General features: G+C 34.6%; 1 protein-coding gene across 1 annotated transcript in view; it reads left to right on the top strand.

Moving 5' to 3' along the window:
* LOC150109014 (general transcription factor 3C polypeptide 3) overlaps positions 1 to 17,322 on the top strand; it is a 306,866-nt gene that overhangs the window by 57,457 nt on the left and 232,087 nt on the right. Inside the window, exons 8-9 of the mRNA XM_090411276.1 lie at positions 219 to 295; positions 12,870 to 12,984. Coding sequence (XP_090267402.1) covers positions 219 to 295; positions 12,870 to 12,984 — 192 coding nt within the window. The remainder of the gene's footprint in view (positions 1 to 218; positions 296 to 12,869; positions 12,985 to 17,322) is intronic.

Below are 17,322 nucleotides of genomic sequence, written 5' to 3'. Positions count from 1 at the left end.
ATGGTGTGTATTGCATCAACAGTGAAATAATCATTCATGTGGGCATAATAAATCTTTGCTAACATATCTGAAAAACAAACTGGAAATAGGAAATCATTCTCTGAAGTGTTTTGTATATATATTTGTTTGTTTTATCAGTTTTATAATGCATTATGTAGCTGTATCCTATACATATAAAGCTATCTCTCTCTCTCTCTCTCTCTCTCTCTCTCTTTTAGCCCCCACTGCATATGAGCCTTTTCAAACTTTGGGCATTCTGTATGAAGAAATTGATGACTTGGACAAAGCTTTACAGGTATCTTATTGCATTCTTTAGATCTTAATACATTTTTGGAATTGCAGTAAAATTTAGCTGTTAGTGGAAACCTTCCACTTGTTGATATTAGAAGGTTCTTGCATTTTTTGAAAAAAGTATATGTATAAGACTGTCGTTTTTCTTTTAGCATCATCAGGGTAAATCTATACAGCAATTAAAAAAGAAGAGAATGCTAGCAGTAACTTATATTTAGTTTAGTTAGTGTTTAGATAGTAATGCAGAATTACTGAAAAATATTCAGAATGTTTTTTGTTTTTTTTTAACCATAAAAATAAGGTATGAAATCATTTATGTGACACCATTGCTATGGCAGACAGTTCGTTCTGTGGGATTAAATTAAAATTTAAAATTTGAATTATGCATAATTGCATAGCAGGGTTTGGAAAATTTACAGAGGTAACACACATGGTGTGCCTGTTAAATAATGAGAGATTTTTTTTACAGGAATACTTTAAATAGAATTGGGCAAAATAGTATATAATTTTAACTACTTGCATGGGCTCTTTCCAATGAGCACATACACATTGCATTGAACAGACCAGCTATTCTGACCCAGTGTACAATCCTTACCTTCTTGAGATACACTCTGTTAGTAGGTATCTACCTGGATTGGGATTTAAGCAATAATTGGCCTAAACCAAACAACATGATAATTTTATGCTGATTGGAATCTCACCTATTATATAAGGCCCATATTGTTTTCATCAGGGAACCAGGACAAACAGCTAAAAGTCAGCTACTTGAACAAATCCCAACTCAACATCAGCAGAGTTCAAGACCGCACCATCAGCACGGGAAGCATGAGTGGAAATGAAATAGAAAACCAGGGTAAGAATTTATTAAAGTTTCAGATCGACATATTAGGTGTTACCAAAACAGAAAAGACAAAAAAAACAGGTGAGATTTTTCAAATCAAATATAAGACATTATGTTCAAGGAAAAGAGGGTAGCTGTAGTATTCAACACAAAGTAGGAGGATAATCTTCCACGAAAAGGACAGGCATAATCAAGTAGGGTGATGTGGGCAAATATCAAAATGGCAAACTGGAAATGAGACTTATTTGCCCATGCAATTTTTCTGCTTGAAAAATTCCTCCACTAGAGAAGGCAGCCAACACAAAGAAAAAGGAAAAGTTGGTCCTTGTTGGAGATCTAAACAGCAGAGTAGGAAATGATTATCAGACATATAGAAATATTTTGGGAAAATTTGGGAAAAAAGTAAAGTCAGTAATAATGGTAAGTAGCTGCTGCATTTCTGTTCAGGATGTGGACTAGTTATTACTAACACCAAATTCCAACAAAAAGATGTGCACAAATTCACATGGAGAAAAGATGCATTAAATAAGAAAGTCTCATTGACTGTGCTATTGTTGATAGTGATATCTTCATGCTGGTTCAGAACACAAGAGTATACAGAAGATTTGAAATTGGAAGTGATCACCATTTAGTTTTGAGCAGGAGGAAAACTTGAATTTCATTTTGAAAAGAAAAGTGTGTAAGAAATTTTTAAAACAAATCAAGGTTGAGCAGCTTTCAGAGATGAACTGTAGACTCAAATACACAAACATCATTGAAGAAAAAATGAAAGAATTTGAAAACAAGAACCAAACATTTGTGGTTCACTTGCAGACCCTGAAGAAAATATTGCTTGATTCAGCAAGAAGATTCAAATGGTGGGGTTGTCTGCAAGGATAGAAAAATCAGATTTCCATGTTGGACTCAGGAAGTTAAAGAGACAGTTCAAGTTAAAGAAGAAAACATATTGAAAGTTCCTGTCACATCTTGTGCTCTGATAGAATAATGAAAAAAAATAAGAAAGCAAAGCACTATGTAAAATTATCTAAAACAAGAAGTCGTGGGAAGACTTTGGCAAGAACATTGAAAATATGAGAGGGGGGGGGTCTAGAAAGTTCTAATAAACACCTAGACAAAAATTATACTAAAGCAACTGATATAACCACAAGAAAGAGCATATGAGGATATAAGAACATAAGGTACCTTCATAACTCTGTTACTAATATCTTATTTCTTGTGGTTATATCAGATATATCTATATATCTGATATAACCACATCTTTAATTGAATTTTTATTCTAGGTGTTTGTCAGAATTTTACAGAGACCCCCCCCCCCCTTCACTCCCTCGTATATATCAGGAAGGTGGCAAAATATTCTGGAGGCTATAGAAAAAACCTAAAAATGGAGGAAAGAATACTGTAAAAGGAATAAGAATAATACTGGTGATGAAACTGAAGATAAAGTTATTCTAGATGTCTGAAGTGATTACTTTGAAAGATTGCTAAATGAAAGAAGAGCATGGCATTAGAAAACATTCAATCATCATCATCATGCCTATCAAGGATTTAGGCCTAGAGTGGCCTGTTCTGACCTCAGAAGTCATCGTTGAATCTTTTAAGAGGACATCCTGGTTTTCTTTTTCCTAATGGCTTGTAATTTAAGGCTTGTTTTGATAATCTTTCTGTTTTCATTCTTTGGACGTGTTCCATCCATTTATGTTTATATTTTTAATTTTTTTCTTTTACTGATTCCTGAGAGAAATCAGTAAAATTTCTTAATTTCTTCGTTTCTTTTGTGATCAAATAGAGTATGCTTTGCAGTTTTTTTCTCATAAACTTAATATCAGCTGTTATTAATCTTTGTTTGTCTTTTTGTTTTATTGTCCAGATTTCACATCCATGCAATAGGACTGGTAGGGTTAATGTATTGTATTGTATACTTTTAGTCTGATTTGGTTTTGAACTAGGTTTGGTTTAAATCTAGAGTTAATTACACCTGTTATTTTTAAATATTTTGCAAATTTTAGTTTTATATCTTTTTCATATGTAATCATACAACCTAGGTAGTCAAATGAATTCACCTGTTCTAAAATCTTGTTATCTATTACTGTTTTAGTTCTTAACTATTTTTTTAAATATTTATCTGTCCACAATTCTGTATAGAAATTTAGAAATTCTTCTAATTTCAATTTGGCATTTAATTTTATGTTTTCTTTAGTATCTGTATTTAAGTGTTTCAAAATCTTATATACATTGGGTCTTATTTTATATAAATCGTGTTCTAAATTAGAAACAAATTTGTTCCATGATTCTCTATATCTTTTTCTGAAACATTCAAGAAACATCCATGAAAAGAAAACATTCAAGAGTAATGTAATCAGGAGTATATATCATTACTTGAGGTTGAAAAGCCATCAAAAACCCGAAATGTGAAAAGGTAGTTGTCACCAGTAGATGTCACCAGTTGGTGACAATGATCATACTGTACTGACCTGGAAAGTAGCCAACAGTATGGATATTAGGACAGGTTACATGCTGAATTACAAAGCTGGAAATTATGACAAACTCAGGAGAATACTATCTTTAGTCCCATGGTATTAGATATTGAATGAAGAAGATATCAGCAATGTATGAGAAACTTTGAAAGGTGCTTATGGGAGAATAAGAGTGAGAAGCCTTATGAAATATATAAAGTACAGGCTAAGAAAGTTACAAGCACATTATACAGAAAGCTAAATTGTGCAGAGTAAAGGCACCAAAAAGAATTTTATTGTTATGCTGTAAATAAAATTAAAAAAGAATCTGATGAGTGCTCACCTTGCTAAGATCTGTTAACCTAGTGTATGTGACATGGCAAACAGGGCTTCCAATACACTACATGAAGAGATAGAAGAGTAGGAGTTTCAAGAACTGTTGCGTAATGTGAATAAGAATTTGGCAGTAGGGATGTCAGCACATATGCTAAAGAAATGTTTAGCCAAACTGGCTAGGCCCTTGACATGGCAAACAGGGCTAACCTAGTGTATGTGACATGGCAAACAGGGCTTCCAATACACTACATGAAGAGATAGAAGAGTAGGAGTTTCAAGAACTGTTGCGTAATGTGAATAAGAATTTGGCAGTAGGGATGTCAGCACATATGCTAAAGAAATGTTTAGCCAAACTGGCTAGGCCCTTGACATGTTTGCATAATTTGTGTTTTAGCTCAGGACAGATCTCACAGGAATGGAAAGAATGTATGGTAATCTCATTGTACAAAGGATAGTGCAAAGACTGATGTTTCTAATTGTCAACCACTTAATATCTCTGGAGTGATTGCCAAGATATAATTAAAGCTGGTAAGAACTTGCGTACTGAAATGGTCTGACAAACAAGCTATACTTTACAAGGAACAGCATGGATTTACTAAAGAGAGGTCATGTCTGAGCAGTTTACTCTTATTTTATAATGACATAATAGTAATATTATATAAATATTACTACTGAGTTGGATAAATGGAATGAATATATTATGCTACTGTTGATACTACATGAAAGACTTGCATAGACTGGAGAATATGGGATTGGAATATAAGCTGTTGGCTTGGAGAAATGGGTGGTTGATGGACAGGTATCAGAAAGGGATATATGCAGGTATGAATCTGCCAGATTTAAGGTGACCAGTGGTGTGTCCCAGCGATCAGTTCCTGGACCATTGTTGTTTAATCTATACATTAATGATATTGACAAGGAACTGACAGGCGATCTTCAGTTGTTTGTTGATAATGCAAAGATAGGCAGGGCAATCAGAGATGCTGTTGATATACATCAATTACAGGATGATTTGAATAGACTGAAAGTGTCAGCAAATGATAATCTGTCAAATTATTGGAAGTAAGTGTAAAGTTATGCACTTTGGCATAATGAGATATCCAACTACATGTTATATTAGTAGGATTATGCTTGGAGTAACTGATATATCATATTAAAAGTGGGGATATTAGGAAAGAACTTAATATTGTCAGCATCCAGGAATGTGTTAGCAGAGCTAATCTCAGGTGGTATGGTCACTTAAACAGAATGGGAGAGGCAAGATTATCAAAAGAAGTGTTTTTTGCCAGGTTGGCAGGAAAAAGACCCAGAGGAAGACCAAGATATAAGTGGATTGATACAGTAAAAGTGTCTTAGAAGATAGAAATATAAGATCTGACAATGTTGGAGTCTTGACAGATAACAGACTGATTTGGAGGAAAATTGTAGATAGGAAGTTAGTGATGGTATAAGTTTTTCATGCAGTACTATCATATCCTGTACACCCCTTGAGGGTACATAACAGGAATTTGATGATGATGATAACAAAAATTACAAATACAAATCAGTGAATAATTGTGATGTTGAAAAGAACATTGACATGTAAGGATATGTAAGTCATTTTGCCTCTTTACATGGCTTTGATGTGAATTCACTTGGATTACTGTGTGCAGATTTGGTCCCCTGAGTTTTGAGAGGATAAAGAAGCTATGGAAAGACTGCAAAGAAGAGTTACAAAGATAATATCAGAATTATGGAATGTAGATTATGAGGATAAATTGAGAGTATGTGGACTGCAGATACTGGTAGATAGAAGAAAGACGGTTGTTATGATAGAAGTCTATAAACTTCTCAGTGTTATAAGATATTGGTTGATGAAATTTTTCATTATATGGAAAGTGGGGATAGGACAAGGTTGCATCTGTGGAAGGTAAGGTAAGTTTGTGTGCAGTTAAAAAAGGGGTGAGAACTAGGTTTTTTTTTTTTTTTCCCTCACAGAACTGTGAGTGAGTGGAACAGTTTACCTGCTGAAGTAGTGTTATAGTGGAGTTCAAGAGCAGATGTGACAGCTGGTGAGGGGGATGTGTGGCTTTCCTTTGATGAGCCCTCTACTTCCTTCAGGTCTGATAATAATAGTAATATTTGTTATATTTTAAATAATTGCTTATGGAAGTCATCTTCATTTCCTAAAAATAATGCTATGCTATCTGCATATCCAACCAAGTTTAAATTCTCTTATGGATAAAATAATAACAATAATCCTTTAATTCTATTATTATTTCATCCATAATTATTATGTTAAATAAAAATGATCTTGTATCTCCTTGATCTGAGCTGATCTCTTTCCTCAGATAGATTTTCTGCAAATTTGTATTACAATTTTTTATTATGCATTCATTTTTGTGTATATATGCCATTAATCATTTAAATAATTTGCAGTGCTATATTTCTTGGTGTTAGTAGTTTCAGAACATCCTGTATATGGATTCTATCAAAAGCCTTTCTGCAATTGAAGCACTTATATTGGTTTATTATATTTTCATTTTGCTGTTATTTAATTTGCAACAATCATTAGCATGAACACATGATCTTCCTCTACAGAATTCTTGTTTGTTTCATTATAATATGAGGAACAGCTAAGGAAAAATTTTTGCAAGGCAAATTGATTAAGAACCAGTTGTATTTAGTGTTGTATTTAATGTTTTACTGATAATGGCAAATTAAATATTGAAATAGATAATAAAATAAGTCACACTGGTATGGTGGAAAGCTAGTTAAATGAATTTATATAAAAAAATTAAAAAGAAGGAGAGATCAGTGAAAAGTGTACACTATAAGTATATATGAGGCAGTTTTCAAACCAGTTTTAACATATAGGTCAGAGAGCTGGGTTAGAAGTCATACAGTTGATCAGTGACTGGAAATCTCATATGGTAATTCTGAAGAAAATTTGGGAGGTGAGCAGATAACATCAGTTAGTAGGATCATATGAAAAAACAAAGATATTAGAAAAGAACCAGATGTTATTAATGCTCAAGAATGTGTAAACATAAACTAATCTAAGAAATCATGGCCTGACTAGTTAAAGAGAATGGGAGATGAATGATTAGCAAAAACAAATGTTTGAAACAAAATGTATCCATTTCCTTTCATTTTTGTTTCCTTCATCTTTTTTTTTTCAAATGTTTAAAACAAAAATGGAAGGAAATGGATACATAGAAAGACCATGATATAGGTGTGCTGATGCAATTAGCAGTGCTTCAGAAGATTGAAGAGCTGAGAAAATCAGGCCTAGCAAACCACGTTTTCAAATTGTTAATCAGAAATTAGTCTTAACTCTTTTAAATGAGTTAGACTTATAATATCTTGTACACCCTGTGATGACGTGCATCAAAACATAGTGAGTCATATTCAGCATTAATCGGTGACTCTGTGTTTCTGATAATTGGCCTTGCTAATCTAGTCGCTTAACTTTATGTGAAGTCTAATTATGAAATTCTGCTTGTATTTATAAAAACCTTATCAATTTTAAATAAATGAAATGTATCTATTTTTATTATTATTATTACTTTTTTTTTTTTTCACTTCTTCATCAGAGTCCTTGGTATATGTATATTTTTCCTCTGTTTCTTATTATTCTGAAAGTGCATTTTTGCTATTGTTTGCATTCTCATAATCAATAGAACTGGTTTGTTAATTTTGGGAATGGAAATATTTTAGTATTTAATGTTTTGTATTTACAGTTGAGCCTTCATATCTCAGTTGGTTTACGCAGGCCTTTTGGTTGGGGGTTTAAGTTTTGTCTATGATGTGAGGACCCTTTATCAGGTGTTTTTGGGTGAAATGGTGAGTTAGCCGGGCTCATATGGAGGTGGAGGGTTTTTTCCTCCTGGAAACTCTGGTTTTTAATCCCTAAAAACTGGCAAACTTCCCCCCTGGTCACGCGTGCGCACACACACACACACACACTCATATAATCAGACATAATTCACTTCCAGAATAAGGATTAACTAATCTATTCCATGGGATTTTGGTTTTGAACACCTGCATGGTGAAGTGTGGGTCTATGAGTGAGCATAAATAAATTAGGATTTACAGTCAGTTCTTAAATTATAACGTATGCAACTTACGACCAATCCTACTTACAATGGCTATCCAGTTAACACATTCACCAAATACCACCTCAGTCCAGGGTGTTATTGCTGCCTTCAAGACATTTATTTAAGAAATACTTTTGCTCAGGTTATATTGTTGATATTGAGAGAGAGAACTCTCAGAGACTTTTAGAAGGAATATAATATCTTGCATTCTACAAAGAATATAGATGCAGTATGGAGTGTAGTGACAGCAGTGTGTATGAATGGTGTTTGGAAGAAGCTGCTGAAAACACATGTTCATACATTCACAGGAGTTAACAAAGGAAAAAAAAAAGCCTCACAAGAGACTGTGACAAGATTTTGTTGCTGGCTAAAGGGTTGGAGGTTGGCAATGAAAAAGTAAAGCAATTAGCAAAATCTGTGGGAGAAGAGCTTACAAATGAAGATCCTATGATGCTAGAAGCACAGAATATTTCAGAAGAAAAAGAAGAGAGAAAAAAGCAGAAAAACAAGAAGCTGAGTCCCAGAAACGTTTACAGAGGAAAAAAAAATTGGCAGAAGCACCCCTGTTAATAAACGCATTTTGGTTGTTTGACTAAATGGATCCCAACACAGAGAAATTTATGTAAGTAGTAAAGTGGTCTGATTGATCTGGGCTGCAGTTGCTTGCTACAGAGAAATTGATGCAGAAAAGAAAAATTTAACTCTGCACTAAGTAGGATGAAATGTACATATATTTAAAGAATCTCCCACTTCTGCTATCCTCACCCCAAAGATGGTTCTGAACCTTCCATAAGTTGTTCATATGGTGAACCATCATCATGCTTTGTTGCAATTCCAATTTTCAGAACTTGTTGTTGATCTCCCTTCCCATCTGTAACAAATTTTCCAGTTAATAAAGCAGCAGGTTTGAAACATTACACTTGCTCCACATATTTCTATCTCATTATTTTACTGGTAAATGCAGCGAAGTACTATACAGTTGTGTTTTATTACAGTATAGTACAGTACTATACACAGTAAGTTTATAATCTGTACATTGTATTATTTCACTATAAACATAGAGTAAAATTAATTGAAAATATAACAAAACGGACACACACATTTTGGAGTCCAGGCAAGATAATTATTAACATAGCCTTTATTGTTCATATAGTGATTTCTGACTTATGATGGGATCATCAGAACAAAACCCCATTGCAAATTGAAGACTGACCAGAGTATGAAAAGGATTAATTTGCCACATTTCATTTTCATTCATTTGCCACATTCATTTCAGGACATACTCTAAGGTCATAATCTGCCAGCGCAGTTCCTTGTGGTATACAAGGTAATAATTACATAATAAATAATTAAATAAAGGGACATGGTTAAAAGTTGTCTAGTCTGTTATTTTCAACAAACCTGATATTCACAGCTGAAGATGCTTACAGTTATTTACTGAGACTACTGAGCAATGATTATTCTGATCTTGTGTAATCAGAGAAAAGTAGTAATAAGTCTACAGAATATTTAACCTGTAAGACTTTGTCATAATAACAGTTATTATGATAAAGCTGGCCTGTGTATTGTAATGTTTATTTGAATCCCATTCATAAAAGTCTGTTAGCCTATAGTACATTAGTGTTGGTACTGTGAGTTTAAGGGAAATCCTTCTCCGGAGACCAAACATGGAACCTTTTTGTGCTACATCAGGCACCCAATAAGGAGAGTGATTGTTTGCACACACACACACACACACACACACACACACACACACACACACACACACACACACACACACACACACACACACACACACACACACACACACACACACACACATGTGATGAAATTCATCCGTCACTTAAAGGCTTCACAAAACATCCATATAGAATTCAAACCCACAATGTATTGGTTGGAGAATAGATATGCTAACCACTCAGCCAGCTAGCCCAGCATAGTTGTATAAACTGCTGATTATCTATAAAAAGTTGCAAGTTTGAATTTTGCATAAGATAATAATGATGTTTGTAAAAATATATGTTCTTACTGTGCTCATGCTACTCCTTGAATTTATAATATAGCAGCTCAATATAGGTGAACCCATAAGAACTACTGCAATAGTCTGTTATAGTGGATAGCTTGGAGTAATTTAGAACTGCACTCTGCCTATGAGAACTTTGGCTGTGAGTTTTCAGTAGTTTGCTATAGTGAGAGCTAACTGTATATTAACATGTTCACTGCCACGCTACTCGGGCATAGTTTGTTACCGTACACCAAGCAATTTCACTTCTTCAAGGTCAGTACGGGTAATCTCGTTGATGGCAGTAATCGATATATGAGTATATTCGTAGTTGGCTTGTGAGGCTTATATACCATCTACGAGTATACACACTTTTGCTGCTAGCTTCACAAGCCAAGCATTTTCACTTCTTCAAGGTCAGTATGGGTAATCTTGTTGCCGGCGGTAAGTGTCATACGAGTATATTCGTAGCTGGCTTGTGAGGCTCATATATCAACTACAAGTATACTCGTAGTTGGCAGCGAATGTGTTAATAATAAAAAAAATAGAATAAAATACATGTTGAATAATGACAGATCAGAAAAGCTCTCTTTGATGCATTACATATTTATGTGGTTGGTCTGAAAAGTTCTCGGCCTCAACCATAAATGGCAACACTATCGGCAAGATTTTTTTTTCTAAGTTGGTACATCTGTCATAAGCATCGATGTGAAATTGCAAGTCATTCTATCAAGTAGTTTTTTTATACAGCTGTCGGAAGCCAAAGTGTTGTCTGTATCCCTCGAAATGGAGAAAATTGAGTATCGTGTAGTTATAAAAGAAGGTTTAATGCACCAAAAGAAATTCATTCAAAATCAGAAAAGTTTATGGGCACTCTTCTCCTTTGTTTTCGACGATTAAGAAATGGGCTGCCGAGTTTAAACACGCCCATACCAGCTTTGAAGGTGATCTACGTGAAGGACATCTAAAAAGTGTAACAACACCGGAAATCATTGATCAGTGCATGATATGGTATTGAATGACCACTGAGTCAAAGTGTGTGAAATTGCTGAGACTGTAGGCATTTCAAAAGAACGTGTAGGATACATTTTGCATGAAGAATTAAGAAATGGGTGTAGCGCAGATAAAAAACGCACTCGCATGAAAATCTCTGAACAGTGCTTGGAGCATTTTAACAAGAATAAAACTGATTTTGTGCATTGATTTATTACTGTGGATGAGACTTGGATTCACCAGTACACACCAGAATCCAAACAGTAGTCGAAACAGTGGACAGAAGCCAATTGTTCAGCAACTGGCTTCTGTCCACTGAAGGCAGGGTCATGGCATTGGTGTTTTGGTATGCTAAAGGCATTCTGTTTATTAATTTTCTTGAAAAGGGTAAAACAATAACCGGGGAATGTTATTCTGATCTTTTAACCAGACTGGACGAAAAAATTTGTGGAAAAAAACCTGGTTTGCAGAAGAAAAAAATCATCTTTCATCAGGACAATGCACCTGCCTACAAAGATGTTTTGGTGATGGGAAAATTAAGGGATCTGCACTATGAATTGTTGGAACATCCACCCTCTTCCCCAGATTTGGCTCTCTCTGACTTATATCTCTTACCAAAACTAAAAATCTTCCTCTGGTCAACGTTTTTCTTCGAATCAAGAGGTGATTGCAGCTGTCGATGGGTATTTTGCAGATCTTACTGAGAACCACTACCGGGAAGGGATAATGGCACTGGAGCATTGTTAGAATAAATGTATTAGTCTTAAGGGAGATTATGTTGAAAGAGAAAAATAATTTTTAAATTATAAATTCGTTTTTTCATTGTTAGGCCAAGAACTTTTCAGACCACCCACCCATGTGAATTCTATCCACAAAAAGTTATAAATCCATAGTATATTAGTATCTTGGGCTAAAGGTTAGATAATTCAGAAAGCTTACTCTGGTACCATATATCTTATGCTTTCAACTTCTGCCCTCCAGTAAGCCAAGTGGTTATTCACATTGCGAGACCAAGGTGGGTGATTTTGTGGGTGATTCACCACAAACTAACAGGAAATACTTGTGTCCTCAAGTTGTGTATCCCACATCTAAAGCCTTGCTGAAACCTGTATGCCACTATGGGATTTAGATCCACAGTCTGTTGATTAGTCAGCAGGATGCTATCCACTCAGCCAACCATGCCTGCAGTTTAATTTATTTAGTTTTGTGGTCAGATCCATAACCGCAAAAGCTGCCAGTTGTTATTACTTTTTAGATCCAGAATGAATTTTATTTCCGTTTCCAGTTCCAGGAAGATAATACCATCAGTAGTTGGTATCTTTAATTACTAGTTCTAACAAAAAGTTGACCAAAATCATTTTGCCTGAAAGATGCAAACACAGGAATTCCTCCCATTTGCTGTGGCAGATAAACAGAGAAACTTCTCTAGATGGCAGAAGAATTTTACTGGATGTGTCTTTTCCTATAAGCTGAGGGAATCTGAGAGACCATTCATATGGGGAATACAGATTATTTTTCCATTTTTGCAGATATAAAAATCTGATGAGGCAGTTAGTCAAAAAAGTAGGAACTTTGAGCAGTTTCAGTGATTTAGAAATATGGTGGGTGCAACAAATCAAATAAAAAATGAAGTCCGAAAATGTATAATGCATAGACTAAAATGGGGAACTGTCAGGTCTGAGACCAAGCAATTAAGGGTACGCCACATATGTGGTTCTTAAAAAATAGCTTCCATAATTATCTGTTAAAAGATTTCATTAATGTCCACAAATGTAGCTAAAGATTTATTATAGAATTTAAATGAACATTATTGATAATGTTAGAATTAATCTCAATTTACATTTAATATAACATTCTTTTTTTTCCAATTTCAGTTTTCAATGATTGGTGCCTATTTAAATCCGAATGACAAAGAAGAGTGGATTAGACTTGCAGAGATGTCCAAGGAACAAGGAATGATCAAGCAGGCAATCACCTGCTATTCAAGAGGTAAAAACGTTTCTAGATGAGTGGTGTTATTGCCTCTCGAGTTGTGCATCCCTCATCTTTCTTTATTGGTCTTGGCTAAATAATTTTGACTCAGTTTTGTTTTTTTATTCAGTTTCAGAAAAAGTAGTTTTTAAATGAAGTCTTTCATTAAGCATAATTATTGCAATTCTGTGTAATATTTGCATATGTTACACAGATTGCAATTAGCTCTCACTATAACAAACGCCACGTTAGCAATATAATAGTTTCTTTCTTTATTTTGAAAGAAACTAACAAGGAAGACCTGTGTTTATTGTTAGTTTGTGATAGTACATAACAGATTTAAAGTAATTTTTATAACTTACCGCAGTTTATTGGCCATACATGTTTATACATATGTGCAAGTGAGGGAATATGAATATATCATATTCCCTTAATCCATGCAGTTAGTTTAGATTATATTAAACTGATTTCCAGTTGTCAAAGCTTATTTAATTTTTTTTTTTTTTTTTAATAAAAAAGAAACAGATATTTATAAATAAAAAACAGATATAATGAAAAAATAGAAAATAAATATGTTGGTAAAATATAAATTGTATTTATATTTTACCAACCATATATTAATGAAGAAAAGAGACATAAGGGCTTCATTTAGGAAGAATAAAAAGAAACAAAAGTCATTATCATTTTGTTCCAAGTAGAGAAACTTTTACATTATATAGTTTGAAAGTATTTTAGAAAAACAATCTTATTTATCTTATCAGAAGGTTATTTTATTATCTTATCAGAAGATCAAAACATCTTATCAGGACATCATCATATATAGCATGCATTCAAATTGGAGATGGGCTTAGACACATTGCAAGATGTAACAATACATGATGGCCTAAATTATTAACAGAATGGAGATGTTATGGGTGGCAGTAGGCAAAGTTAGAAGAACAAGGAAGAGATGGCAAGATGAAATTGTTATGATTGCTGGAGGAAAGCTGAAAAACAAAATGGAATGGAGAAAATTGAGGAAGAACTTAATCCAGATTGGTTGGATTGATTCTAGTTGATAGAAAAAGAACCTACCTAAGAGTCGTCTTTATTAGTGTTTTTGAAAAAGTGTCACTATCTTCTCAGTATTTTTTGAACTCTTGGTTCTCTTCACAGACAAGGCAGAAACTCAGTTACTACATTTGAAAGTATTTTACAAATGCCATTTAAAGGACTTTAGTTCAGAAATGCAATAATGTCTGTTGAGGTCTTAAAGTAGTAGCAGCCAATGCAATGATATAAGTTAAGACCTTTTCGTTCAGTGAATTAAATGGTGAATGTCACTCATTATATTCGATTTATGGAGTCAGCTACTGTTTTAGATAAAAACTTTAATAATAAAATTCTATGTTTTGGTGTTTACATTAAGGTCACTTTCAGGAATATATACATCTGTATACATACAACACATTGGGTTCTGGACCACTGTTTTATATAGCAAATTTTGTCATATAGTGGATCGCTGCCTTTTTTTTATTTTTTATTTTTATTTATTTATTTTTATTTTTTTTATGCATGTAATGGTTTAATAACAGTTTTAAACAACCATATGTAAATGGCATAAATAAAGCATTAATTTATGTCAGTTATGCAAACAAAAAAATTTAGAATAATTTTTGCAAACGTGAAAGCTATTCTGAATAGTCTGGCTTAAGGAAACATGCCAACTAGTTTGGCCATTAACTATGACATTAAAATTTTTTCATTTCAGCAATAAGATTGTCACCTTTCCATAATAACTGTAGTATTAACTAGTGTAGCACATTTAATTTCACTAAGAACTTTTATCTTTGTTTATAACTACTGTTATTACAGTAAGTTAGCCTGTGACCTATCACAGTGTTCAATACACATTATCACATCTTTTTTACTGGAAGCAACAGCACCCTTATCTTGAATTTTATCTGCCATTATTAATAACAATAAAAAAAAAAAATTGTAGTCATAAACACTTACAAATTAGCTCATAAACACATTTGAGCTAATTTGCCATCATATATGTAGGCACTAGCCATAATTGAAGAGCATTATATGAGCAGCTCATCATAAACCAAAGTATCATAAGGCGAGGAGTATTACTGTACATTACAGCAACTAGCAACATATCATAGTAAGCTGTAACACATATGAAACTACTTAGTTCTGTCTAGCCTGACCTCTTGTGGTTAAAAATAAATAAGTAAATAAAATCTGACATCAGGAAAAAAAAGCATACCATAGAAAAACAGGCCTTTCCAACGATGTACTTGAAGACTTCTCATAGAACTGATTGGAAAGACACTTAACTCTTTGAAGACGCTTTGCCGACCTGGTTGGCCGAGTGGTTAGCATATCCGCTCTCCAGCCAAAAGGCTGTGGGTTCAAATCCTGTCGTGGGCATGGATGTTTGTGATTGTCTGTGTAAAATACTAGTGGTGATGGTGTACAGTAGATGGCATTGGTGTAGATGATGCGATGGTGGATGAGGTTGAGTGGTGGAGACGGATACCTGTAGAGTAGGTGTACTCCCCTCAATGAGTTGTGGACTCCCTGGAGGTATCAAATATAATAATAAATAATAACTCTTACATCACACAAAAATGTGGTATGAAAGAAAATTAAAGAGGCATGTAAAACATTAATAAAACAACCAAATTTAAACAAAAATGATGGGCTAAAAATCTCTAAGTTTCGGACAACATACATACAACCCTGACAACAATACATAGTCTCAAATTGCTTAGACTAGACTACCTCACTACAGGTAGCACTGATCTCCATGAAAAATAAGAAGAAAAATTAACATCAAATGAAAGACCACTTAAAGTGAAAATAACTTCAAAATACAAAAAGGGTTCCTTGGGTTTATATATATATATATATATATATATATATATATATATACATATACACACACACACACACATACTAGGGGCCTCTGGTGAATATGGCACCGCCTCCCCGTGTTCTGGACTGGTAGGCCGGTTCTCCTTGAATTCTGATAACTCGAATTTTGAAAACTCGAAAGCCACAATGAAAAGGAAAAGTTGATCCATGTGGGGGATCTAAATAGCAGAGTAGGAAATGATGTTCCAACATAAAAATGTGTACAAATTCACATGGAGAGAAGAGGCAAGGAATAAGAAACGTCTCATTGACTATGTTATTGTTGATAGTGATGTTTTCTCCCTGGTGCAGGACACCAGAGTGTACAGAGGATTTGAAATTGGAAGTGATCACCATTTAGTCTTGAGCAGGATAAAATTGAATTTCATATTGAAAAGTAAAACATGTAAGAAAGTTTTAAAGCGAATAAAAGTTGAGCAGCTCTCAGATGTAAACTGTAGACTTCTTCTGTAGCTTTTCCCACTTAAGTAGAGTCGCTATTTGTGGTGAGTCTCCTCCAAAACCTCCTTTCTTGGGCTGTAGCCACATCCAAGTTCTTCATCCTCAAGTCCTCCTCCACCATGTTACTCCATCTCTTCTTTGGACGTCTGCACTTCCTCCTCCCCTGCACATCCATCTGCATAACCTTTCTTCCCATATACTCTTCTTCCTCCTCATCACATGACAGAACCATCTCAACCTTCCCTCCTGTGTCTTTGTTCCTAAGTTCGTAACTTTCACCATTCCCCTTACATAGTCATTTCTCAGATGATCCTTTCTGGTAACACCACACATCCACCTAAGCATTCTCATCTCTGCTACCTCCATCTGCTGATGTTATTTTTCCTCAGAGCCACAGTTTCCATAGCATACGCCATAGCTGGTCTCACTACTGTCCTGTAGATTTTGCCTTTTAGATTGATCGGCACCCTCTTATCGCTTAGCACTCCAGCCATCTCTCTCAAGTTCGTCCATCCTGCTTGTATCCTGCATCCCACTTCCTTCTCAACCTCACCATTCTCTTTCATTGTTGAACCTAAGTATCTAAAGTCACTGACCTTCCTTCCAGCTCCAGATCTGTCTCCTGGCTGCCATCCACTTTGCAACACACATATATACTTTGTCTTACTTCTGCTCAGTCTCATACCTCTCTCTTCCAGTACTTTCCTCCACCTTTCCAGTTTAGCTGCCACTTCTTCTCTTGATTCTGCACACAGCATGATGTCATCTGCATACAACATAGTCCAAGGCTCATCTTCTCTCACCTCCTCCGTCACCACCTCCATCACAATATTAAACAGGAACGGACTTAATGCTGACTCTTGATGCAAGCCAACTGTCACTGGAAAACTTTCTGTCTCTCCCAGGCAGGTTCGAACTCTTGTCTTCACATTTCTGTACATACATCTCCTGCACCAACCTGACATATTTCTCCGGTACCTTCTTCTCCCT

This window comes from Typopeltis vanoorti, chromosome 2, assembly GCF_054136105.1.
Source record: "Typopeltis vanoorti isolate ZY-2024b chromosome 2, IOZ_Tvanoo_1.0, whole genome shotgun sequence".
Taxonomy (NCBI): Eukaryota; Metazoa; Arthropoda; class Arachnida; order Uropygi; family Thelyphonidae; genus Typopeltis; species Typopeltis vanoorti.
This window is presented reverse-complemented; position numbering and strand designations above follow the sequence as displayed.